General features: G+C 45.4%; 1 protein-coding gene across 6 annotated transcripts in view; it reads left to right on the top strand.

Moving 5' to 3' along the window:
• Window positions 1-25,363, top strand: part of ADGRG1 (adhesion G protein-coupled receptor G1) — a 526,961-nt gene that overhangs the window by 399,440 nt on the left and 102,158 nt on the right. For all 6 annotated transcript variants that reach the window (XR_015302413.1, XM_086945013.1, XM_086945009.1 and 3 more), the window contains 7 exons: window positions 3,673-3,789; window positions 4,865-4,910; window positions 7,803-7,903; window positions 8,482-8,612; window positions 11,354-11,616; window positions 13,537-13,645; window positions 14,025-14,293. Coding sequence is in view for 5 of the 6 variants with exons in the window: in XM_086945013.1 (XP_086801139.1) it covers window positions 3,673-3,789; window positions 4,865-4,910; window positions 7,803-7,903; window positions 8,482-8,612; window positions 11,354-11,616; window positions 13,537-13,645; window positions 14,025-14,293 (1,036 nt within the window). In the remaining variant the exon portion in view is untranslated. The remainder of the gene's footprint in view (window positions 1-3,672; window positions 3,790-4,864; window positions 4,911-7,802; window positions 7,904-8,481; window positions 8,613-11,353; window positions 11,617-13,536; window positions 13,646-14,024; window positions 14,294-25,363) is intronic.

The following is a 25,363-nucleotide window of genomic DNA, read 5'->3' as shown; positions in this document are numbered from 1 at the left end:
AATAGGTGGATCTTCTACCTTTGTTACAAGTCGTCTTCAGAAATTCACTTTAGAAAATTCTTGATGTAGTATTATTTGTGCTGGATTAAGGACGTTACGAGTGTACAGAGAACTTTCCATGGCTCAGCTGACGACTATCACATGGCAAAATCTATCAAAGCGGATATTCTCCAGTTGGATTTTGTCTTGTGCTAAATTTTCAGAAAAAAGGGAAAATGTCTTTATTTGATCGGGTGCATATTATTCCACAAAGAGTCAAAATGCAATAGCAGCTCTCATGCTAAGTGGTCTCCTCAAATAGATTTATATGGTGACCATATGAAAACTCATTCAAATATCGAGGAGACCCTTCAGACTTGATTCCAGTGCGTTTTCTCACCCAGAAGAATAATATAAATGACTAAAGTTTATAATCCTAACATTAACGTGTTTCTCAATAGCACTGCCTGCATTTGTTCCGTTTCTAAATCTTCAATATAACAGGTGTTGCTGTTGCTAAATTGAAATTTGTTCTGTTGTTCAAATCCCTTCTCCCATTCTGGATACTATTTGATAGTGATTTTAACCAATTTTTTCAACAAAGGATGTTATAAGGTCAATAGCAACGTACCGTAGGTGCTAACAGTGGTTCACGGCAAATAAATCGTTTGTAGATAAATGTTAAACATCCAAGCCCCCTTACTTTCAGAGTTTCTGCTCCGATATAAGTTTATCATCGGAGCATAATTTGGTGAAGTGTAATGTGTGAGGCTTTCATCCCATCAAACTTTGCAACACTAAATTGCTGCAACTCCTCTGGGTTCACTAGATTCGTAAAGCAAAAAAGGGCTTAAAATTCTGCCAGCATCTTTCAGGATGGAAGGAAATATTCTTCCAGATTGGTCCTCAAAAGGGTTCTTATTCTATAGACTCCTCTAACAGACAAATACTTTCCCCCTTCAGATAGAAGTACGTTTCAGCATGTTATGTTATTGGAGTTGGATACAGGAAGGAACTTAAAGCTCATAAACTCATTCATATTATTCATAATCAAGTTTTCGAAAGTCATCTAAATCTAGGATAACAAGATGATGATCTAAAATTAGATGGGAGTGAGTTCCAGAATTGAGGGGCCAGAACAGAAAATCTAGAGCCCCCTTGCCTTTTCTTTTTGAAGGGAGGAAAGACCGAAAGGTTGAGATGCGAGGACCTCAGATTGCGATCAGGAGTGTACCTATGGATGCATGAAGTGCTAAACTCAGGGCAGGTGCCATGCAAGGATTTAAAGATAATACATCTGATCTTAAAGGCAAAGCAGTGTTTCACTGGTAACCAGTGGAGTTTCCTTATCAGGGGAGGAATATATGGCCGTTTCTTTGCTGTCTGTAAATCAGTCTGGCCGCCTGATTTTGGACCAGCTGTAGTCTCTTTATCAGGTATTCCGTGAGACCAAAATAAAGCCGCTTCGCATAGTCAATATGAGAGATGACTAGTGCGAGATTAACCTTGGCAAGGGCTTCGAAGGTGAAAAATCTTCCAATTTTTCTAATCTTCCGAAGCTGGAAGAACCCGGAGGAAACTATGGACCCAACTTGAGGCTTCATAGAAAGATAATTATTGATAAGAACTCCTAGGCTCTTCACTGAGGTTGTGGGATGAGGGTGTGTGTCCAGTTCAGCGGACCAAAAGTTGGAATTCTGAGGATTTTGGAACCCTCCAACCAGAACAAGCTCTGTCTTGTCAAGGTTTAATTTCAAATGATTGCTGTTCATTCAGTTGTGGAAGAACAGCATTTTTGGGGGAAATTCAGGAATGAGTCCAAGTATTATTGATTGTGAAAAGAGGTTGCATATCATCAGCATAGTCAATCAATCAATCAGTCGTTTGTTAAGTGTAACTACTCACTCACAAGGGTCACAAGGTGCTGGGGGAGGGATGGGTTTCGCAGTTCCTGGATTAACTCAGTGATTGATCGAAGAGCCAGGTCTTGAGGTTCTTCAAGAACTTGGAGAGTGTTGGTGTCTGTCGGAGGTGGGGAGGCAGGGTGTTCCATGCCCTGGCCGCGAGGAAGAAGAAGAAACAACCTTCTGTTCTGGTCTTCTTGATTTGCGACACTGTCGCAAGTGAGAGCTGGGCTGAGCAGAGGGATATTTGGGGTGTGTGGAATGTGAGGCGGTGGTTCATGTAGGCGGGCCAGTGTTGTGGAGGGCTTTGTGGGTGTGGGTGAGAAGCTTGAAGGTGAGTCTCTTCTCGACGAGGAGCCAATGTAGTGTCCGCATTTGTTGGGTGATGGGCAGTGGCACAGAGGGGTGAGGACTAGTCTGGCGGGGTCGTTATGGAGTTTGCGGTGAGGTTCTTGTTGACCCATGCATAGAGTGCGTTGCCATAGTCCAGTCTGCTGCTGATGAGGGCGCGGGAGATGGTCTTCCTGAATTTGAGGGGACTCCAGTTGAAGGTCTTTTTCAGGAGATGGAGGGTGTGGAAACAGGTGGAGGTGACAGCATTGATTTGGCTGAGTCCAAGATGATTCTGAGGTTGCATGCCTGGTTAGTGGGGGAGGATGGGTTACCGAGGGCGGGGGGCTGCCAGGTGTTGTTCCAGGTGTTGGGGTGTGGGCCAATGATGAGAGCTTCGGTTTTGTCCCTGTTTAGTTGAAAGCAGCTGTTCTTCATCTACTTGGTGACTGCTTCCATTCCTTCTTGAAAGTTGTGTTTGGTGATGTTGGGTTTGTTGGATAGGGAGAGGCTGAGTTGGATGTCGTCTGCCTACAACATCGTGAGTCCGTGGGATCTGACGATGGGTGCAAGCGGGCCATGTAGATGTTGAACATGGTGGGGCTGATGCAGGATCCTTGGGGGACTCCGTAGGTGGTCGGTGTGGGATCTAAGAGGAAGGGTGGGAGTCTGACCCGCTGCGTTCTGCCGGAGAGGAATGAGCTGCTCCAGTTGAGGGCCTTGTCCTGGATTCCTGCATCGTAGTGTCTGCGGGCTAGTGTGAGGTGGGAGACTGTATTGAAGGCTGCGGAGAGGTCCAGGAGGATGAGGGCTGCAGTCTCTTCTCTGTCGAGGAGGCAGCGGATGTCGTCTGTCACGGCAAGAAGGGTGGTTTTGGTGCTGTGGTTCTTCCTGTAGCCTGATTGGGAGGAGTCAAGGATGTTGTTTTCTTGTATGAAAGAGGCGAGCTGACTGTTAACGGCTTTTTCAATTACTTTCGCCGGGTAAGGGAGTAAGGAGTTAGTAAAAGGAGTTAGTTAAAGGTGCACACATTTTTCCTCAAGGACTGTACCAGTGGAAAAATATACTAGTTGAAAACATGGGGGAGGGGACAATCCTTGAGGTACACCACAGGTCAATTTGACCTTTGGGGAGCTGAAAGGGGAGAGGTGAACTGATTGGAGAGTTCTTTCAAAAAGGACACATATCATTTAAGTGCTGTGCCTTGAATACCTGCGCCCTCCAGAAGTTCATGGTCGACCGTGTCAAAGATCCTGGATAAATCGAGAAGCATTAGAGCCCGTGTTGTGCTTCTGTCAGCTTCTTATTTCATTCCATCCAGCACTGTCAGCACCTCATTTCATACAGCATAAATAAAAGTACTGTATCGCACCCACAAATACACTCTGTAGCTTGGTCCTATTTAAAGCAGCAGATGTTCTTCGTTGTCCAGACTTAACACCCTTCTCCTTACTCCTAGGATCAGAACAAAAGTGACCTTCTCAATGACCAGGTTATCGGGGTTAGCGTGGAGAATACTCACGTGGAAAACCTTGAGGAGCCAGTCAACATTACCTTCCGGCACCATCAGTCTCAGGTGGGTAAAGTAGTCACTCCCTCCTCTGCAAAAAAAGCCCCAGCTCAGCTTCTCTTGCCAAAATCTTTGCCTCTGTTTCTTCCTCAACCCTCCTGCAGTTTGTTGTGTCACACAGAACACAAGGTGGCCGGTTAAACTGCATGCACAGTTGTATATCTCTTGATGCCACCAAGGACAAGAATTACACCGAAGCCTTGTTCAAAAGGACAGTGACATTTTAATACAGACATTGTTTGGATTATAACCATTGGAGAAGAGGTTTCAAGACCTTGAAAACATAATGTAAATAGATCCCACCCATTAGGGTGTTCACAGTTAATCCTAATGCACATAGGAGGCTAGCTGACTGTTAGTTGATGGATCCCCCTTTTGAAGATTCAAATCACCTCTTGCCAAGAGGCACAGTGGGTCCCAGTACCACACCATGTGTCTTGCTTTAAGGAGCAAACATGCTGGGTATGTGACGGGCTGATTCTATTGAACCCAGCCACTGATGAAGCTTCCCAAGCATTGTCCAAGATTAATCACTCTGTGCTTAGCAAAATCCTTCCCCCCATGACTACCATTTCCTCTCAGATTTTCGTTTCACATTCCTTTTTCTTGTTCTACTTGTCTGTGCTGCCGTTTACCTCTACTAATCTCAGCCCATCCTATGTCATTTAATGTATAGCCATATCCCGACCACTGACGCCCTTCATCCTTACCTCGCACACGCTCTCATTGCTTTCCCTATCCTTCTCACAGCTTTTAATGTTCTCCTTCAGGTCACTTTCACTCCTTTCTCTAGCCTTCTCGTGTAGCGGTCTCTCCTTTCCCTCGCCATAGACACTAATTTGCCTCCCACACCCCCTCTATCTCCATCTTTCATTGCCACAGATTCTACCTCTTTTCTCCCTCTCTGCCTCAATCCACTCTCTCCTGACCACCAGGAGCTTCCTGTTGTATATTCTCTTTTACATTTTAAGTTTCTATTTAATCCCTAAATCTGCCATCTTGTCTCCTACTTTGTGTTTTTATTGCCTCTTTATCTATATTGCCTGGTTTACAAAATGTTTTCCTGTCTCCCTTCCTCCAGAGGTGCCGGGTGCCTCTATGCGTTTTCTGGGACTCAGCCACCCCAGGTACGTATTGCAACTCTTATGGGGGCTCTACAAGATATGGGACTTGCAGGGTGGTGGGGCCTGCCTACCCGAGATGTCAATCAGACGATCTAGGGTGGGAAGAAGTCTGTTTGGACCACATCCATGGCTGGGAAAGTGATGGTTACCTTTAAGCACACACTTCTTGGAAGCCCAGGTCGACTAAGCTTTAAAACCATCCGTGGGGAAAATATGCTTCCTCTACTGATCTTTCTAGGATTCTCGAATTTGTTTGTGGTTTGTATGTTCCTGGTAAAGGGGTGGAAGGGTGTTAATGGTTCTTGTTTAAATAACAGTGTCCAGAGTATAGCACTGTCCCTTTTATTTGGCAAAATGTTATTTTTTGCTAAAAGCTAGCTTAAAAAAATGAAGCACAAATTCAGACAGATCACAATTTATTACAAAAACAAATCCGATATTGAAAAAAATCAATTTCACCTAAAATAATTGATTTAACAAATAAATGTTAATTTTCTTTTTGAAAATCTAAATCTAACTCATTTACATGTCAGCGAGTTGACTAATTTTCTGATTCTTAGCTTGAGTTGTAGAATTTTTTTGCTGAGGGATAAAAATTAAGAATTTGCTCAGCCTTCCTTTAAATCATGTCTGGTTACTTATTTGAGTTGTGGGCATGTACTCACTGCTTGTGAAAGAGTCCTGCTATTGGAAACCCTGGACGAGAAGTGCTCTGTGTTCTTACTTGCTCAGGATTACAAGACAGTGAGTTCAGGATAGGCCCAGTGATGTGCCTCTGCCTGGTGTAATAAGACGTGGGTGCGTCAGCAGCATCTTGGTTTCACACCAGCGAGATTCCTGCCAATTGTTTTTCCTAAAACACTGAAGCCATGCATACGCAAGCACCAGTGTCTCCCACGCATGGACAGGGGAAGCGTTCTTACTCCAGGCCTTCCAAACTCCGCCTTCACCCATCTTGAAGTCATCTGCTATAGAGGAGCGTCCATCATCACCTGGACAGGAACACTGACCACATAACTCCAGATCTGCAGCACCTTCACAAGCTCAACCTTAAAGTCAGAACTGGCTATAACCTGGCCTGTGTTATCTGCCAAGTACTACAGCTGGGTCTTCCCAGCTACTTGAATGACAAACTCTCTACCCTCAGAGGCTTGAGAAACACTTGAGAAAAACTCCTCCGTGCACAACCCCTCCCCATCCCCAAAAAGTGGAAGATGAGACCACAGTTCACCTGCTAACCTCTAAGACACTTCATATGAACCCCAATTTGTTAGCATTCATAAAGTCCTATAGACCCCCTTCTTCAGAATCCACTATCCAATGGGCTTCAGCACAAATTAATCCCCCTAGGATGGCATAGTACCCATTACAGCTTTTTATTAACTACTTATGTTTTTCACATACATACTATCTGCTTTGTACAGACTCCATCCATAAGTGATTATTACTGTCCTTTCATGTTCCTGTAAAATGCTCCGGTGTCCTTGAACCTAGGCCGGTCCTGTATAAATATGCCAGTAAATAATAAAAAAAACTTTCAAAATTATTGAAACAAATTAGGTGTTTCTGTGTTAATATTTATTATAATTCTTGCTATTTAAAAAACACATGCATTTAGTGACCCCATCTCTGCTGGTAGGGGTAAAGAGTAACATGCATGAGCCCCTGGAGGCAGGGTTGGGCAAAAACACTTGATTGTGAGAGGCTGGTCCGATTTGCTTGCTGCCCTGTAACTGGGGGGAACTGGCAGTGGCCTGTTGACCGGTTGATCGCTGCAGCATGAGCCATAGTCATTGGTAAGACTGGGTCAGAGAGAGACAGGAGCAGCCAATGGAAGAGGATTTTCCAGCAGAAGCTGGCAGTGGCCTGTTATAAGGCGGCTCGCTGCATCATGATCCATGGTCATTGGTATGAGTAGATCAGAGGGAGCCAGGAGCAGCCAATGGAAGAGGGTCTTCCAGCAGGTCCTCTTCCATTGGCATCTCCACATCCTTCTTCTGATCTGGAAAAGCTGGCTGGGGTGTTCGTTTTCAGCTTGGTGCAGGAAGGAGCTCCTGATCTCTACTGGGAAAGTGAGTGGCGCTACCTTTGACTGGCACCTCAGTGAAGACAGTATGTGAACTCCCTGGGGAAGAAGTTGTATGTCCCAGAGGAGCTTCCGGTTTTACATGATGAGTTACAACGTGGCGTTTGGTTGAGTGGGGATGATTTGAGGATGGGTTCACCCTCTTTTAAAGACGTTACTTTTCATACTTTGATGTGACCAAATATTTTGGAAAAAGCGGTATTTGATGTTTATCTAACTTTTTGTACTTAATTCATTGTTACATTATGGTAAACTTGTTAAAAATACTAATGGAAAACACATTTACTTACGTTTTGAAATCAATATTTCAAAATGGTTTAATAAACATTCACAGCAATATTTATATTGACTTTGCTTTCACATAGAAGCACACAATGTGCCATGAAATAGTAGTGCATTACAAACACTTCCCGCGTCCCATCAGAACCATGACTTCATAGTCAGAGACATTTTTGGTATCCCAAGACTCTTAAGACAGACTTTGTTTGGGACTTGTTTTTGATTAAATTATTAATTGAATGCACTTCTGGAGTATGTTTGCATTCAATGGAGAGAGCCCCCTACACAGAGCTGCCAAAGTCCGCATCGTGAGGTCTGCTAGCTCTGTCTGCATGCAGTGAGTCTTAAGGAGTGATATTCGACAGAGGTCAAGCTGGGTGCAGTTTTGCTGCATGTTAAGGTCATTGCAGAGTGTTTTGTTATGGTCAGTACTAATTTAAGAGTGTTACCCTCTCCAATGATCTTACAGCACTTCAGCTTAATGAACTGCTCTACATGGAGTTCAATTCAATGTTGTCTTGCCTTCCTAGGTGAAAGCGGAATATGGAACACCTCCGGCTGCCAAACTGTAGCATCGCATAAGGAGACTGAGTGCCGCTGCGACCACCTGACCTATTTTGCAGTGCTAATGGTATGTATCAATGGTATGGACACCATAAGGTGAGGGCTGGTGAAACGGTTTCCCATGCATGCTCCCCAGAGGACCAGGCTTGTGTTCTGTTGAGCTAACACTTTGAGATCAGTTCCGCAAACTAGCTTTAGGTTCTGCAAAAACAGCCAATCAAGCCTTAAACTGGCATTTGCATTGGAAACCCCAAAAGGGGCTAAGTTCTATGGAAACTCAACTTGCACAAGTCTAAGTCCACAGATAGACACAATATAGAGGGACAGAACATTTGTCATTACCTTCTTAGTCTCTACTTCTTTAGATGAAAGTAAAGCCTGCAGCTTAGTAGGGACCTGTCTGTAAAGTCTTATTGTCATTGCCCAGTGTCTGGGCAATTTCCTTCCCCAACTTAGCCTGTGACAAATCCTCTATCTGATGTGACTTGATGCTGTTGATGTAAAGAGGAAAAGGAAACTGGTGTTGTGCTCATCGCTTCATTAGACAAACAGCGCCACCATGAAACCACATGCTCAAATTAAGCACTGCTTGTTGCCCCCTTCCCCTGTTTTGAATAATGTCTCTCCGATTTGTCTCCCGTGCAGCAGATATCCAGCACAGAAATAGACCGCCACCACCAGCGAACTCTAACCATCATCACATATGCTGGTTGCAGCCTGTCGGCAGTGGCCTCCTTCTTCACTGTGGCCCGCTATCTCTACTCTCACCGTAACAGGTACTATATGGTCATGATTGTTGGGGGGAAGGGATGCAACATCACCTGATGTGACTCATAATCGGTGAAACCTGCTTCATTGAACGCTCTGCAAGTACCACAGTCATAAAGAATCATGTCAGACAAAATCCCCTACAATTAGAAATCAAGGGCTTGGTAAGATGGCAAGCCTATGCCCATGGGTCAGTAGAGGAAACTGTACCAAAGGAGCATTGGCAGCCACATGGACAAGAAATGATGAAGGACAAGCATTGGAGGACAAAATAAGAGTCCGCATGCTGTGCTGAAAGAGGGAGCAGAATTACCACCTGTGTCATGCATGCATGAGAAGTGTAGGAGCTGGAGAATTGTGTGGTAGCAATACTGCCTGCACCAATAGTACAGAAACCAGTGCTTAATTTGAGTCAGTGGTTTCCGGTGCTCAGCACCAGCACTTAATTATCAACACTGGTACCTATGACAGTCTGCCACTCTGTTTTTTAATTCAGAGATGAGCACAACAACTTTTGTATATTAATTCAGTATATATTAAAAATGACTAATACCGGCTGCCAAAGCCAGTCTTTAAGCTTTGGGGTCCTGAAATTGTTAGAATTGTCACACTTGTAGGAGTGTGTCTTATTAGTTATGCTGTCACTGTAATTGACAGCGGCAATGGGCAGTGCAAGTGGAAGTGGCCTGCTGACTAGAGTCTTAGTACCTATTTTCTTTTTTTTTTAACACATTTAACACTGACTGAAGCACTGCAACACCAACAATACATACTATTCCAGGTTTACTGGAACAGGTAACAAAGACAGAATTAGCAGCGCAGGCCCACATACCTTCTCTGCAGGAGACCCCATCTGTGGATTTTACTCCAGCATACTATCCATAGGGTGGAGGATATTCCACTGGTTGATTTCCCCTAGTTTTACCTCTTTCTCTGGAAATCGAAGTATTTTAATCTCCACCCAAGTCCAGATCAGGCCATCAAGCTTCCAATAGGTATGATGCTTGCATCATAAGCGATACAAAAGGGGGTGATGGACGGAGCGTTTGAGCAAATCAAACACTCAAACCCAGACCACTGATCTGGGTTTAATCCATCACCATTCTTTAGCTCACTCAGCCACCCCAGTTCAGACATGGCCATATGCAAATCAGTCTGACCCTGTGCCTCATGGGAACAGTCCAGCCCGAACTGCCAAGCCATGTCGTCCCTGGACCGGAAACAAGCATCCTGGGACCGGTTTCGGATTCATAATCCTCATCAGCCAGGCTATCTTGAATCCAGTGGCCAAGTGAGCAAGGGACTCACGTCTGAGCATACCCTGCCAACTTAGGGCGAACAAAGCGATACAAAAGGGGATAATGGACGGAGTGCTTGAGCAAATCAAACACTCACCCTCAGTCAACTGATCTGGGTTTAATCCATCACCATTCTTTAGCTCACTCAGCCACCCCAGTTCAGACATGGCCATATGCAAATCAGTCTGACCCTGTGCCTCATGGGAACAGTCCAGCCCGAACTGCCAACCCATGTCGTCCCTGGACCGGAAACAAGCATCCTGGGACCGGTTTCGGATTCATAATCGTCATCAGCCAGGCTATCTTGAATCCAGTGACCAATTGAGCAAGGGACTCACGTCTGAGCATACCCTGCCAACTCAGGGCGAACAAAGCGATACAAAAGGGGATGATGGACGGAGCGTTTGAGCAAATCAAACACTCACCCCCAGTCAACTGATCTGGGTTTAATCCATCACCATTCTTTAGCTCACTCAGCCACCCCAGTTCAGACATGGCCATATGCAAATCAGTCTGACCCTGTGCCTCATGGGAACAGTCCAGCCCAATGGGTTTAGGCCCAGATCTCTGTACTGGGGTTAATATATGACATTGTTCTGCATTCTGTCCATCACCTGTGGTTTTTGCATTTGTCACCCCGAGTGGGATGGGTATGCTCAGACGTGAGTCCCATGCACTCCACACCACTGGATTCAAGCAAGCCGGGCTGAAGACGGCTGGAATGGCAGAAACCAGTCCTCGGTAGCTTGTTTCCGGTCCAGGGAAGGCATGGCTTGGCAGTTCGGGCTGGGCAGTTCCCATGAGGCACAGGGTCAGACTGATTTGCATATGGCCGTGTCTGAACTGGGGTGGTGTGGGGAGCAAAAAAAACGATGGATTTAGGCCCAGATCTCTGTACTGGGGTGAATGTATGACATTGTTCTGCATTCTGTCCATCACCTGTGGTTTTTGCGCTTGCATCATGAGCAGCACCAAGCATACAGAAACACAGTAGTTCCTGCGCCAGGGGCACAGCAATTGCGAGTAGATAATTAAGTCTACCTGCACCAGATATGCAGACATTGTGACAGCAGCAGCACTGTTGTGAAAGTAGAGCGAGAAATCATTCCTAGGGTTTAATACAGTGACCCAGGTAGAACCCGCCGCAGCCCGTGCAGGTAAGAGTGGTGGGGTGGTGGTGTCGGGGGGAATTCGACAGACGATCATGAAGAAATATTAAAAAACGTAATTTTCCTTCGACGTCATTTGTCAACCACCCTCCCCCCCACCCCCCCCCCCCCACCCGACTACACTGCCCCGCCGCTCTTACCTGCACAGGCCGCGGCTGGGTAGAATCTACTTCACGTAGGAGATTCCTTTTTAGGTCTGCATGTATTTCCAGGCTACTGAAGTTGCAGTGGAAGAGTCCGGAGCCCGGGGTTCATTCTCTCTTGTTTTTGTCCTCCTTTCAGGAGTAAGCCGTCTGACCGCACCATCCCCATCCACATGAACCTCCTGGCCGCCATCTTGTTTCTGAACCTGAGCTTCATGCTGAGCTGGCCGCTGTCCTCTTTGTGCCTGGAGGCCGCCTGCCAGGCGGGAGCCATGCTCCTCCACGTCTCCCTGCTCTGGTGCTTTGCCTGGATGGCCATCGAGGGGTTCAACCTCTACAAGAAGGTGGTGCAGGTCTTCACTGACTCCAGCAGCATGATCAGGCTGTGCTGCCTGGGATGGGGTAAGGAACACGACAACAGAGAAAGAGAGGCTGGTGCTGAGAAGCAGGAGGGAGCTACGGGGGTAGAGAAGGGAGGTACAGGGGAAGATGCGGAAGAGATCAGAGAATTGAAATTATGAAAAGTGGAACGAGAAAGCTGAAGTAGGGGGAGAAAAAGAAGCGAGAGGAACAAGAAAAAAACAGAGTCAAGAACAAGCGTAGCAAGAGAGGTAATGAAGGGAGAGCAATGGAGACAGAGCTGTAATATGATCGGAAAAGAAGACTGGGAAGGGATATAGTTAAGAGAGAGAGCCCAGAGGATGGAATTCGCAGTGGGGAAAGGAGGGACGCAAAGAGAAGAGAGACCTAAGAGTGGAAGGTTATAGGAAAAAGAGGAAAGGTCAGGTAAGGAGCAACAGAGGAAGAGAGAGGAGAGATCAGTGCTTTAAATGGGCCAGAACTGCCCGGTAAGGAGTACCAGCACCTTTTTATTTTAAGAGGGAGAGTACCGGCACTTCTCAAGAGAGACCTACTTCTTTTAATTGGAGAGTACCGGCACTTCTCAGAAACAAGCAGGTACTCTGGTACAGAGTACCTGCACTTCTATTTTTCCATTTCACGCACTGGGCGAGAGAGATGAGAGACAGAGTATTTTTGTTTATTTTAATGTATTTGTTTATTGTGCATTGCATCCCTGAATCTATTCCTGCCTCTACAACGGAGGAGGCCTTTCGTTAACAGTGATGAAGAGGCAGACATGATTACATTGACCCAACATTACAATCAAAGGCCTGTCAGGCTGAGGTACAGCTGGAATGTGTAAATATGTTACTGACACTGATGTTGTTGCGGTGGACAGGGCCCAAAATGACAGCCCTAGGGTGGGGGATTTGAGTCAGGGAGACCGATTTGCAGGAGGTGTGAGTTCAGCTTTATCGTGGAGTTCATGTACAAGATGGCCTTACAAATGTCAAGGGGGAGGCCATTCTAGAGGCTTTAGCACAGGGATTTGGATGCCAAGTGGTTGAATTCTTCACTTTCTGGAATCAGTGTGCCAGCCTGCGCGGCAGAGCAGCTCATGGCGCTATAAGGAGCTAGAAAATCATTGCGTGGTTTCCGGATGGGGAGGGGGAACAGGAATTTTATGGAGGTTAATCTGGTACCAAGAAGACCTTCATTACTTCACCTAACTTTGTCAGGTTTAGATCTGAAAGCTATGAAATGGCCTAGTTGTATTGTTCACATTGATGGGTACAGTCCGGTTATAGTTGATTGGAGGTGCCATAGTGTGTCTAAACCCTGAAGGAGGCGAGCCGGGCCTAGGAGTTTGCTTTGGACACTTTCAATGAGAAGCTCTTTTGCCCCATTCAGTAATCTCACTCTAAAGTCATGAGGCTGTTGGGCACAGCTAGGTACCCATCCTGTTGGCCTGTGGAGCAAAAGAGGAAGAAAGAGGCAGGAGATAGCCAGGAGACAGATAAGGGAAAGAGTGAGGAAACACATCAAGAGAGGGGGTGGAGATGTAAATATGAGCTAGGGGACAGATAGAGGTGGTAAGGGAGATGCCTCTGGAATATGCATGGCTTATTGAAGTGGAAGATTATAAAGGAATACATAAATAGGTGTTCCCTCGATAAGGAGAGAGAATTCCAATGGCACTAGCCCTGGAGTGCCTAGCTTGGTTCTGCATTAGAATCAAAAGCTTCACTACTATAGGTGGGCAGAGTTTGACCAACAGACAAATTTGTTGCTGCAAATAAATTCAGAGAATATATTTGCTTGCAGAAAAATGGTCCTTAGAAAGAATAGCATTGATTCAAAACATTCATTCTAAACACAGAGTGACCAGGGACCAAATTTTTGTGTCCTCTATTTCTCCTCGTTTTGTCCTCCATGACCTATGTTGACCTTACCCAGTACTATCTTCTTCTTTTTCCAAAGGCTTTCCACCAGTCCTGGTGCTTGTTATCTTCATGATAGACCAGGAGATCTATGGGACATACACTATCAAACTGTCCGACTCGGCGGAGGAGGACTCCAGTGCCACCATGTAAGTATAGCTCACCTTTTCTACCGGAAGCGCATTAGCTGTAGCTGGTGATTCTGCCTCTGTGAGGGAAGGGGTTATGTGTGTTTTTATATGCTGCTTTGCATACTAGGACTTATAATGCAAAGACGAAAACTAAAAACACCATAATGCAAAGTGCTGATGAAGAAGAAAAAATAGGACTGTGGAATATGTCTATTAAAATGGTGTGGGCCCACTGCATTTGCCCGCTGCTTCTGTGGACCTACATGTATTGCAAATGTTTCTTAATTCTCTAGTTGAAAGTTTAAAACAAAGTATTCTACCAATAACCTCTTGCTATGCAGGCAAAGGGCACAAAGTACACTGTTTCTGATTGACTTCTACTTAACTTATCCTTCAGGTGCTGGATCACAAACCCCACAGTCCATTATGTGGTAAACCTGGGTTCATTCAGCCTCATCTTTCTGCTGAACACTATGATGCTGGTTGCCATGGTGAGGGTGATCATGAAGCTGAAGGCCAAAAAGATGCAACAGAAGTTGCAGTATGCATGGACACTGGTGGGGCTTAGTTGTACCTTGGGCTTCACCTGGGGCCTTGCCTTCTTCTCCTTTGGTTCAGTCTCTCTGGAAATCATGTACGCCTTTACTGTTGTCAACTCTCTCCAAGGTGAGTGTGTTTCAGACATTTCTTTGGTAAAGTTGGGAACTATATGCATGTTGTAGTAGGCCATTAATCAAGTACTATAAAGCTAAATACTGTAAATCATCACAAACATCATGTGCTGCGGAGTATATATATTTTCCCAGGTATACATAGCAATTACTGTTGTACACAAAGAGGTCTGCATTATAGTCAGACAATATAGGCATGCTAACTGCAAATTCCTGTGGTAGCATTCTATTCCATCATTATCCACATTAATGGACTATTACCAAAGAGCACAAACCAAAAGAAAATCTGTCTTGGTCATACCTAGTAAGGTGGAAGAATGGATGTATGAGTGCAAGGATGAGTCATAGAGTTTAAATGTAATGACAAATTTAGTGCCTGAACCAATCAACGTCTTAATAGGCACTTTCATTTAGAAGCCAGACCGGTTTACATTGCCAATGCTTGTTTATAGGGTGGCCCTTTCGACACCATTCAAGCCAGAATATTGTTTCTGGGAGCAGAGGTAGGTGGGCACCATTTAAGCCAGAATATTGTTTCTGGAAGCAGAGGCGCATGGACACCATTCAAGCCAGAATATTGTTTCTGGCAGCAGAGGTAGGTGGGCACCATTCAAGCCAGAATATTGTTTCTGGAAGCAGAGGCAAGTGGACACCATTCAAGGCAGGATATTGTTTCTGGAAGCAGAGGAAAGAGGACACCATTCAAGCCAGAATATTGTTTCTGGAAGCAGAGGCACGCGGACACCATTCAAGCCAGAATATTGTTTCTGGAAGCAGAGGCAAGTGAACACCATTCAAGCCAGAATATTGTTTTTGGTAGCAGAGGCACCATTCAAGCCAGAATATTGTTTTTGGAAGAAGCGGCAGGCAGACAACATTCAAGCCAGAATATTGTTTCTGGAAGCAGAGGCAAGTGGACACCATTCAAGGCAGAATATTGTTTCTGGAAGCAGAGGCAAGTGGGCACCATTCAAGCCACAATATTGTTTTTGGAAGCAGAGGCAAGTGGACACGATTCAAGCCAGGATATTGTTTCTGGAAGCAGAGGCACAGGGACCCCATTCAAGCCAGAATATTGTTTCTGGAAGCAGAGGCACAGGGACCCCATTCAAGCCAGAATATTGTTTTTGGAAGCAGAGGCAAGTGGACACGATTCAAGCCAGGATATTGTTTCTGGAAGCAGAGGCGTGCGGGCACCATTCAAGCAAGAATATTGTTTTTTGAAGCAGAGGCAAGTGGGCACCATTCAAGCCAGAATATTGTTATTGGAAGAAGAGGCAGGCAGACCACATTCAAGCCAGAATATTGTTTCTGGAAGCAAAGGCAAGTGGGCACCATTCAAGGGAGAATATTGTTTCTGGAAGCAGAGGCAAGTGGGCACCATTCAAGCCACAATATTGTTTTTGGAAGCAGAGGCAAGTGGACACGATTCAAGCCAGGATATTGTTTCTGGAAGCAGAGGCACAGGGACCCCATTCAAGCCAGAATATTGTTTCTGGAAGCAGAGGCGCACGGACACCATTCAAGCCAAAATATTGTTTCTGGAAGCAGACACCATTCAACCAGAATATTGTTTCTGGAAGCAGAGGCGGGAAGACCCCATTCAACCAGAATATTGTTTTTGGAAGCAGATGAGCGCGCAACGCCATTCAAGCCAGAATATTGTTTCTGGGTGAAGAGGCGGGCAGACAACTTTAAAGCCGGAATATTGTTTCTGGAAGAAGAGGCACAAGGACACCATTCAACCAGAATATTGTTTCTGGAAGCAGAAGCGGACAGACAACATTCAAGCCAGAATATTGTTTCTGGAAACAGAGGCGCGTGGACACCATTCAACCAGAATATTGTTTCTGGAAGCAGATGAGCGCGCAACGCCATTCAAGCCAGAATATTGTTTCTGGGTGAAGAGGCGGGCAGACAACTTTAAAGCCGGAATATTGTTTCTGGAAGAAGAGGCACAAGGACACCATTCAACCAGAATATTGTTTCTGGAAGCAGAGGCGCACAGACACCATTCAAGCCAGAATATTGTTTCTGGAAACAGAGGCGCGTGGACACCATTCAATCCAGGACATTGTTTCTGGAAGCAGAGGCGCACAGACACCATTCAAGCCAGAATATTGTTTCTAGAAGCAGAGGCATGCAGTCACCATTCAACCAGAATATTGTTTCTGGAAGCAGAGGCGCACAGACACCATTCAAGCCAGAATATTGTTTCTGGAAGCAGAGGCGGGAAGACACCATTCAACCAGAATATTGTTTCTGGAAGCAGAGGCGGGCAGACAACTTTGAAGCCGGAATATTGTTTCTGGAAGAAGAGGCGCGCCGACATCCTTCAAACCAGAATATTGTCTCTGGAAGTATAGGATCCCAGGTTCTGCTGTCTGAAACAGTGCTTTCCCATCTCTAAATGCGTTGGGGGTATAGAGTCGATAATAACTTTATTGCGTGGTTTAAAAAACCATTGCAAGTACAGAATTTAGAAGATATCAAAAAGTTTCATTTAAAATACATTAAAAGTTCATTTAAAAGAGGGGATAAGTAATGTCCTATATGGGTAAGAATGACAGGTGAAGCCTGCCAAGACATTATGCTAACAAGTGACCACAGACTGTGGGCCCCTCACAAAGTTTTTTTACTGCGTGATCCATAAATCTTACAAGGGCACAGTTTAGTTTAGTGTTCCTCGGATCGAAGCAAGCTAGGATTGCTGCCCTACATGTTCTAATCATTTTTGTGTTCCAGAGGTGCTTGAAGAGGGCCCGTCTTTCAGTCAACAGCTTTGGGCAAAGACAAATGATGTGTATTATGTCTTCTTTATGCTCCCAGCAGAGTCGGCATGAGTCTCGTCCTTGCTCTCATTTCCATTTTGGCAAATGAACCAACAAGTTAAAAACTCCCAGTCTCAATTTAAAAAAAAGGAATTTCGTTCGTGCAGTGAAGGATTCGGTTAGATACTACTGTGGGATCAACAGGCAATACAATTGCAGAGTCAGCCACCCATGACTTCTTTTAGCTAGGCGCGCCTTGTCTTCGACTATTGAAAGCTGTTTGGTGCTTATTTTCGCCAGCCTTTTGAATTCCTTCCGTGCATGCTCCAAAGATCCTTTAGGCATAGGATTGTTAGCCCTTTTAACCAGTAATCATGGCCTGCTCGCCATGTGTTCGATTGGAGGGTGGCCCACAAGTGATGTTCTAGGCTGCCTTCCTTTGACGACCTCAGTTTGTGACAACACACAAGAAAGGTCATAGCCCTGGCAAGTGGTTGATGACAAATTCCCAGTTCCAACCTGAGTTGTGCAGGTGATGTTTGGGTTGGTAGCTTAAATACAGATCTATATATTTTTGTGATGATTTTGTCCAATTGGCCGCTGTCCAGACCTTTTAGGACTTTGCTACCATAGGTTAGAGTAGGGATGATTTTTGCCTGTGCGACCTGTATTGTTGGTGCGAAGGTTGGGCCTTGTAGTTTCTTCTGAATTGAACCAATTGCAAAAGCAAGTGCAGCACCCTTCCTTTTTTGTTCTTCTAAGTGGGATTTATATTTATCGTTGTTATTGAAAATAACTCACAGATACTTATGGCTGTGTGATTCCACAATGCTTTCCATGTTCAAATTCCAAGACTCGTTCTTAATTGCGTATTCAGAGGTCGCATCCAGGAGCCTTTGCATTCTAATCTTTGTTTTGCTGAGGAGGACCACGTCATCAGCATATAGAAGGTTTGACAGCAACAGATCAGCCACTTTAGGGACGTGAGAATTAACCTTATTTAGGACGTCAGGAAGGTCAGATAAAAATAGATTAAAAAGTATCGGGCCAGAACACAACCCTGCTTTAAGCCTTTTGTCGTCGGAAATGGGCGTGATAATCTCGAGCCGTCCCCGATCTTAATCCTGACCCATGTATCTTGATGTAGAAGTTGTATGGCTCTTAAGAGGTCAGGTGGAATGCCATAGCTTTGCTCTGTTCACATTATCAAAGGCCGCTTGAAAGTCGATGAACCCCATGTAGAGTGGGCAGGAGCTGAATTTTGCTTGGTCAATCAGGCAGGAGAGGGTCATGAGATTGAGTGAAGTGCCAGTGTTGATTGTAAAACCAGTCTGATTTGGAGGAATGGAAGAGTTGTCGTCCACCCATGCCCTAAGTGAGTTGAGCAGCAGACCCGCAAAGTATTTAGCCTCATTGTCGATAAGGGCAATGAGGCGATAGGTCCCTGGGGAATTTTTTTCTCCGCCTTTAAAAATTGGTGCCAGGATCGATCCCCACCAAGCAGGCGGTATGATGTTGTTATACAGGATTGAGTTAAATAAGGTGCAGCTTCCTTGTACAAGGCCTGTGGGATTCCTCCTGGACCTGGTGCCTCGTCATTCCGACCCTTTTTAATCAGTTTCCCAATTTCTGCCTTGTCGATAGTTGTTAGATCCTTGCTATTGTGAGTTAAAGGGCACTCGTTTAATAGTTACATTTTTTGGTCTCTCTTAAGGCGTTCATTAATTAGGGAGTTTGTTGTGTTCTGGACTGTTACCCAATCAGCATCTTTTTGTGCCGCGTTGTCATGGGAAGGGGGAGCTCTGATGTTCATTGAAATGAAGATAGAGGAAATCAACCCACTCTGAGTCCAGTATGCATGAAGAAGCGACTTTAGAAGCGCGCCCGGATGCACTGTAACCAAAACCTGACGGAGTTGTTTGTTTTGATGTCTTGCTGTAATTTGGCCCAAAACAAGTTCCATTTGTTTCTGCGCAGCGTACTTTTGACTTTCTTAAGTTAGTTACGGGCCTCTCTCAATTTTGTTATTTTTGTGGGATCCGTTGGATCAGTTTTTAACGCCCGCCATGATCGATTCATGGATCTAGTTGCGGATTGTATCACAGGATTCGAGCAAGACATGTACATTTGCCTAGTCTGGGCTATATGCCTTATTGGTTTCCCGTGTTTGTCGATTAATGCGGTTGCAAATACTGACCAGTTGGCGATTGTGTCCTCCGGGCACCTGCTGTAACACTCGATAGATTGTTTTGCCTCTGTTGCTATCTGTTGAAAATTACTGAAGGAGCATTTGATTCGTTTTAGATTCATTGTAAAACTCTCAGATGGCAATGCCCTTTCTTCTTCAAGTTGCACGAGACTGGTCATCAGTGATATCTCTTGGGGACAGTGGTCACTTTCTGTTCTGCTCCCAAGGCGGTAGCATGTTATTTGGTGGAATAGTGAAAGGCTAACAAAGGTATAACCGATTAGTGAAGTACCCTTTTTTGATAAGTAGGAGAAGCGGGGAGGCTTATCTAGGGGAAAATGCCCATTTAGAGCTCTGAGCCCCAAGTTTTCGAGGTTAGCTTGTAGGGAACGTCCCTTTGTGCCATCCTGGCCGGGCAGGGGAGGTATCTCCCAGATACTATCATGTGATTTGGTGACCTCATTTTCTTTGTAGGTCTGACATTAACCACATATTAAAGTCACATGTTAGTAAAATATCTGGATCATGAAGTCCCAATTTCACTCTCACTACTGTTGCTATAACTTCTTCTACAAAGGATTGCTTTGCAGCTGTATTTGGACAGACATAGGCGTTCATTAAGATCAAGGTCCCACGTTGGCCTTTATTAGAAGTGTAGGAGATTCCCACGCACTGGACAAAATGTGATGAACCCAACATGTCCCAGAAGGAGACTGCATTTTTCGTTGATATATAGATTGCTAAACCACCACTCCCTCTTCCTACGCGATTCTGTTTATAAGCTGGAATGTGGTGAGTTTTGAAGCCTTCTATATGCTGCGGTTCAAAAAGCCATGTTTTTTGTAGTAGAAGTATCCCGAACTCCTGGAAATAGGATATTGTGGCGTTGTCCTCAAATTTTCTTGTTAGGCCGTTGATGTTCCATGAACAGGTCTTTAGAGGAGGCTTTTCGTTTCAATATTCCCTGTTCGACTGTCATCGTAAGAGTCGGGTTGTAATCAGAGTGCCAGCCACCCATGACCATTTGCCAACCACTTCCTAATCCCTAGTTGGTATATGCCCGTCTTCTCTTGGTTTCCTCTGTTTGTACTCAAGGCTGGGGGTTTTATTGCGTGCACCCCTGAGAACTGAGTACACAGCTCCCCTCTCTGCTCGTCTATGTTCGTCGGTTTGACTTGCCTGCAGGACATGGGGATAACCCGCTTCCCTGCCCGGTTGTATCTGTATCCCCCATTGTTTAAAGGTGTTGGTTTGCCCTAAGATTTTATTCATTGCTTCTATGGAGCTCCAGGTGACCTTGGTGGTTTCATTAGTTTGGCCTTGGCACGGAACGATGAATTCAATCGATGTAATGTCTTGTGAGGTTATTACGTTTGACAGTCCTGTTGCTTGTATCAATTTAATGATGTTTCCCCGATTTAGGACGTCATGACTGCCTTTTGACTTATATTCCGGGTAGAAGAGGGTGAAGAGAACATTCCCACTCAGTGATGTACTAGGCAGCCTTGGAGTTACCTCTATTTTTTCCGTACTAGACATATGAATTGCTTTTGTGATAGGGCCCGTGGAGTGGGCCTCGTTCAGCACCCTGTCGAGCCTTTCATTTTTTTCCTGTCCCTCGGCCCCCTTGACACTTGCTGGGATTGCACCCTGTCGCTTATTAACACAGCTTGTGGCGTCTACCTTGTTTGTGGTCGTAGCGCCTCAGAGTTAGATTGTCCTGTGGCGGGGGGATTGGCTCTGGGCCATTATGTTCTACGTGATAAGTGTATTTGGAGGATCAATGTGGGTGATTATGTTATGCTCTTTTGTCCCGTTGTGCACCCTTTTTTCAAGGGGGGCCAGTATCGATGGAGCAGAGGAAGTGCCACTCATCATTTTTTCGCTATCATGCGCGATTGGTTTTTCTTCCCTTATGGTTGTTGGTTTTTCTTCACTTAAGATTGTTGGTTCAGAGAAGTTTTTTAGATCGTCGTCATCTGTGGCTACAGGACGTCTAAGAGTGTTAAACATAGGGTAGAGGCTTAGATCTTGTTTGCCCCTTCTCGTTTTGTTACGTCCTTTCCGCTTCCTCTGCCTTTTCACGTTTCCCACGGAATCTTCCAGGTCTTGTTCGCTTGCGGAGGGAGGGGTGTTTTTTTCCTTGCTGGTGACCGGAGAGGGATTCAGTACACTCAAACGGCAAGCTTGCCCGGATGGATCTTGGGGTTGGGAGGAATTGGTTCCTTCGGCCCCCATTGGCCTTGAGTTTAGAACTGTATTTGTATGCGGATCTTCACTTAGGTCTCCCAAGTTTGCGTCACTGCCATTCCCAATGGCTTGGTTTAACTTTTGCTATTTCTTTTAGGTCTGCCACAAGCTTTTCCATTATCCCAGGGAGTGAGCTGAGTTTCTCCACTATTGGTGTACAGTCACAGCCTTGTTGTGGGTGGTCAGCCGCTTCTTGGGCCCGTCTGATCAAGCTGTTTAAGTTTGAGATCCTGTCGTCAATTTTGACGACGTACACTGGCAAGTGTGTTTAGAAGGCTGATTTGGATGTCCATTTTGTGCGCTTGATAAGACATTGCAGTGGCTGATTTTTGAAGGCTGTCGAGGGCGATCGTCCGTGCCTCCTCTTGTGAGTGGCCATCGCGTTTGTCCTGCCTTGGTGACGCTTGTGGCTGAGAGTGCTCAGAGATAATGTTCCTGTGTGGGAGCGGCATTTTCTCCCACCTCTTTGACACAAAGTGGGAGAATTCTTTCACGCCTCCTTCGAGTTCCTCTGTAATTTCCTCGATATAATCAGCAGGCTCTAGTTCTCTCACTCTATGCTGTTCCTGTTTAGCTGTGTCAGTTTCACCGCCCCCGAGAGAGGTTACAAATCCTTCCGTCCTCGAGGCCCCAGCACTATCCATTCCCAGATAGTTTGGGAAACCCCCATTTCGACTGCACGGGATGCTGAAGCTAGCTTCGTGTAGCTCTATTTGGAGAGCCAAAGAGTTGTTTACTGCATTGGTTTTGACGTCGGGATGGAGCAGGGTTAACCTGACACACTTGCTGGACGGAGATATCCTTAGTTACTTGACTACCTCTAGCCTCAGCCGTATGTGCCACTGGCCAAGGCTTGCTGGTGACGGGGCTGACATGTGGCTGCTTTGTGGAGTCCAAGTCGGCCCTTTTACAGCAGAGCTGCCATTGATGATAGTCACTAGGGGACTGAGGGGGCTCGGAAGGCCCATTATATTCCTGTTGCTTGATAAAAACCGCGGATCCGGCATCTTTAAGAAAACAACATTTTGATGTTCTCTTTGGTTGGTTACCGTAGGATTTATGGGCTATCCTATCAGGGCCCGTTTGAGTCATGCTTTCTATGTTATCAGAGACATTCAACAGGAGGTTTGATGTCTGCTCAGAGTCCATACTTGACTTTGCAGTTTTCCCTTTCCCTTTACTTTTCTTCTTCTTTTGTGGGCTCGATATCCTCACCCTGCCAGATCTCATCTCAAGTGGACAGGGCTCAAGGTACGGGGAATGGGAATGGCAGAAAGATGGAGCAGCACAGACCCCCTGCCTCGGTCCTCCGCCACCCCCACTTCGGCCGGTGCTTCGTCCACTTGTCTCCGGCAACTTGTTGCAGAGCCCGGTGCGCGAGTCCCAGCCGCACAGGACCACAGCGCTGACGCGTTGCCACACAGGAGGCTCTCAACACCTCTCGTCACCTCGCCCCTATTCGCCTCTTCGCAACATCCCGTGATGCACAAAATTGACTGCTGGGACGGTGTAGACGGTGTGGATGATGTGGCTGTGTCAGTAGGCGCGCAACTTAGTGAGCTATAGGTTGCGACAGCTTGCGACAGAACGCAGCAGAGCGCCACTGCAGCCGCTGGCCAGACGCTGCAATCCTACCTCCACATCCTCTTCATTTAGCGTGGACAGGAGCCCAGAGCCTGACTTCTGATGGACCAGACTTCCTCACGCCGGTTGAGCTTCAGCACCGCTCTCCTACCCAGCTCTCAACCCGCTCCCGCCCTGCACCGCTCAGAAGCCTCTCACGGGGCTCCAGTTACTGGCAACAGCAGCAGGGCCAGCAGGGGTGTGAGAGCGTGAGCGCGGGGGGGGGCTCAAGATTCTGGAAATCCAGAAGAGCAGGCGATGCGGCAGGTCGCGGCAGCACGGGGAAGCACGGGAACCTCAGAAATCCGACTGCCCGAAAATCCAAGAACCCGGCAATCCAGCAAGCCAGCAAACCAGAAACGCTCACAGCGGCTCCCCGGCTCCTACTCCCGCTCTGCTCTTGAATCCACGGCACAGCCCTGCTCAGCAGCGCCAAACAGGAACTACAGGCCAAAAAGGGCCTGTTGGGGGAATAGAGTGTTTTTGTGAGTGGGGCATCTACTGGATAACTGCGCATGCTCTCGTAGAGCTTGACTCGTGGATCTATTTTAACAACTCAGAGAAATCTAGATATTCTATAGAAAAATATATATACTGTAGTCTAGGAAATATACACTATGTATTTTAATAAACATGTTGCAAAATGATATATATGTTATTGTGCACTGGAAAACTCAAAGCATGGTGAGGTTTACCATACATTAAGTGCTGGCGCTTACATACATGATTCTAAAATTATCACAATTTACAGTCCCACTGGCAAGCTCATTTTGTTGAGATTTTTTAGGGCTTAGTGGTTGCTTAGGTATACAAAAAGGTTAGCAGCCAGTGGGGTATCAGGGCTGTACCACCCGGTATACTCCAGAGAGGCAGATCGAACAAAATCTGCATGGGGAATTAAGAGTGGAAATATTTTTTCCAAATAAATATTTTTTAAGAAGTTTACTTATCAAACCTCACAGTTCAGACTCTACACATCATCCTTTTCACTCCTCTTCCCCTAACCCTGGGGAAAAACGCAATGGGCCCACATGTAATGTTTGCCCTATGTCCCACAAACTCTTCTGTACAGCAAGAAAACTGTGTGCAAGATGGTGCATAGTATTTAAAGATTTTCCATGTAGCAAGTAAGTAATACATTTCAGAGCGCAGCATAAACAGTTTATTAATAGTATACATTTTGCACTATGCAGCAGGTAAAACATGTAATAATATTGTAGATTTCTGCTATAGAGTGTATACATTTAACTATCGTGAGTGCTTTATATATATCATATGCTCCTCTCCTTCGATGATGTATGTACTGCAACATACTGTGTATGTGATATATTTGCACCTCCAATGTGCATGTCAGTATCAAATATGTAGCCTATAGGACGGTGTATAATGTGCATACATCAACCTGTACATGCATCTCCATGCAGCAGAAATAGTATTCACATCGTGTTTGCAAACAAATCCATAAAATCATCCTAAACACAAAAAAAATTTAATAATAAGAACAAATACAAACAAGCCTGTAAAATGCAGCTACACAAAATTAAAAGGTTGATGAGAACTTCCCAGCTCTCACTGCGTGATGGAAAAAGTGTATCCTTTAAAGATAGGGATTCGTGGATTGACAGGCCCACGTTGTCTAAAATATAAAGCTCCCAGAACTAGGGTACTATAGATACTTAGTTATTTAAAATATTATCAATGTCAATTGTGTTTTTATATGTAATGTCAGTGATGTCATTAATGATGTCATCTGTGACATCATTTAAACTCACTGGGTTTGTGGATTGTAATAACACTCCTTCAACTGCAGTTGTTGGAGGAATATATAATATTCTCACGCTTCATTTTTCATGTGCCATACCATTTCTCTTGTCTTTGCCTCTACCTAGCACTCACTTCTCTTCTCCTACTCGGTTTTATTCCCCTGTTCTCTCTCCTTTTTACGTCCGCCAATCACATTTCATTTCTATCCGTTCTCTCCCTTACATCCACTTTGTTCCCTTCCTCCATCATATTGTTGCCGCGCCCCTTTGCCCCATCTCATTCTTTTTTGACCTCCCTCTAACCCCTCACTATCCATTGCCTCTTTCCCCCATTCAGAACCTGTAAATGTTTCCCTCTTTATTATGTTGTTTGGAATCTCACTCATGCTCTATTTTTGAATCTCTGATGACTGAGAAGAATTCTTTTGCCTTTTCTGCTTCCTATGGGGATCATGTCATTGGAGATCAGG

Source organism: Lissotriton vulgaris, chromosome 12 (genome assembly GCF_964263255.1).
Source record: "Lissotriton vulgaris chromosome 12, aLisVul1.2, whole genome shotgun sequence".
NCBI lineage: Eukaryota > Metazoa > Chordata > Amphibia > Caudata > Salamandridae > Lissotriton > Lissotriton vulgaris.
Note: the sequence above shows the minus strand (reverse complement) of the source record. Positions and strands in the feature narration are given on the sequence as shown.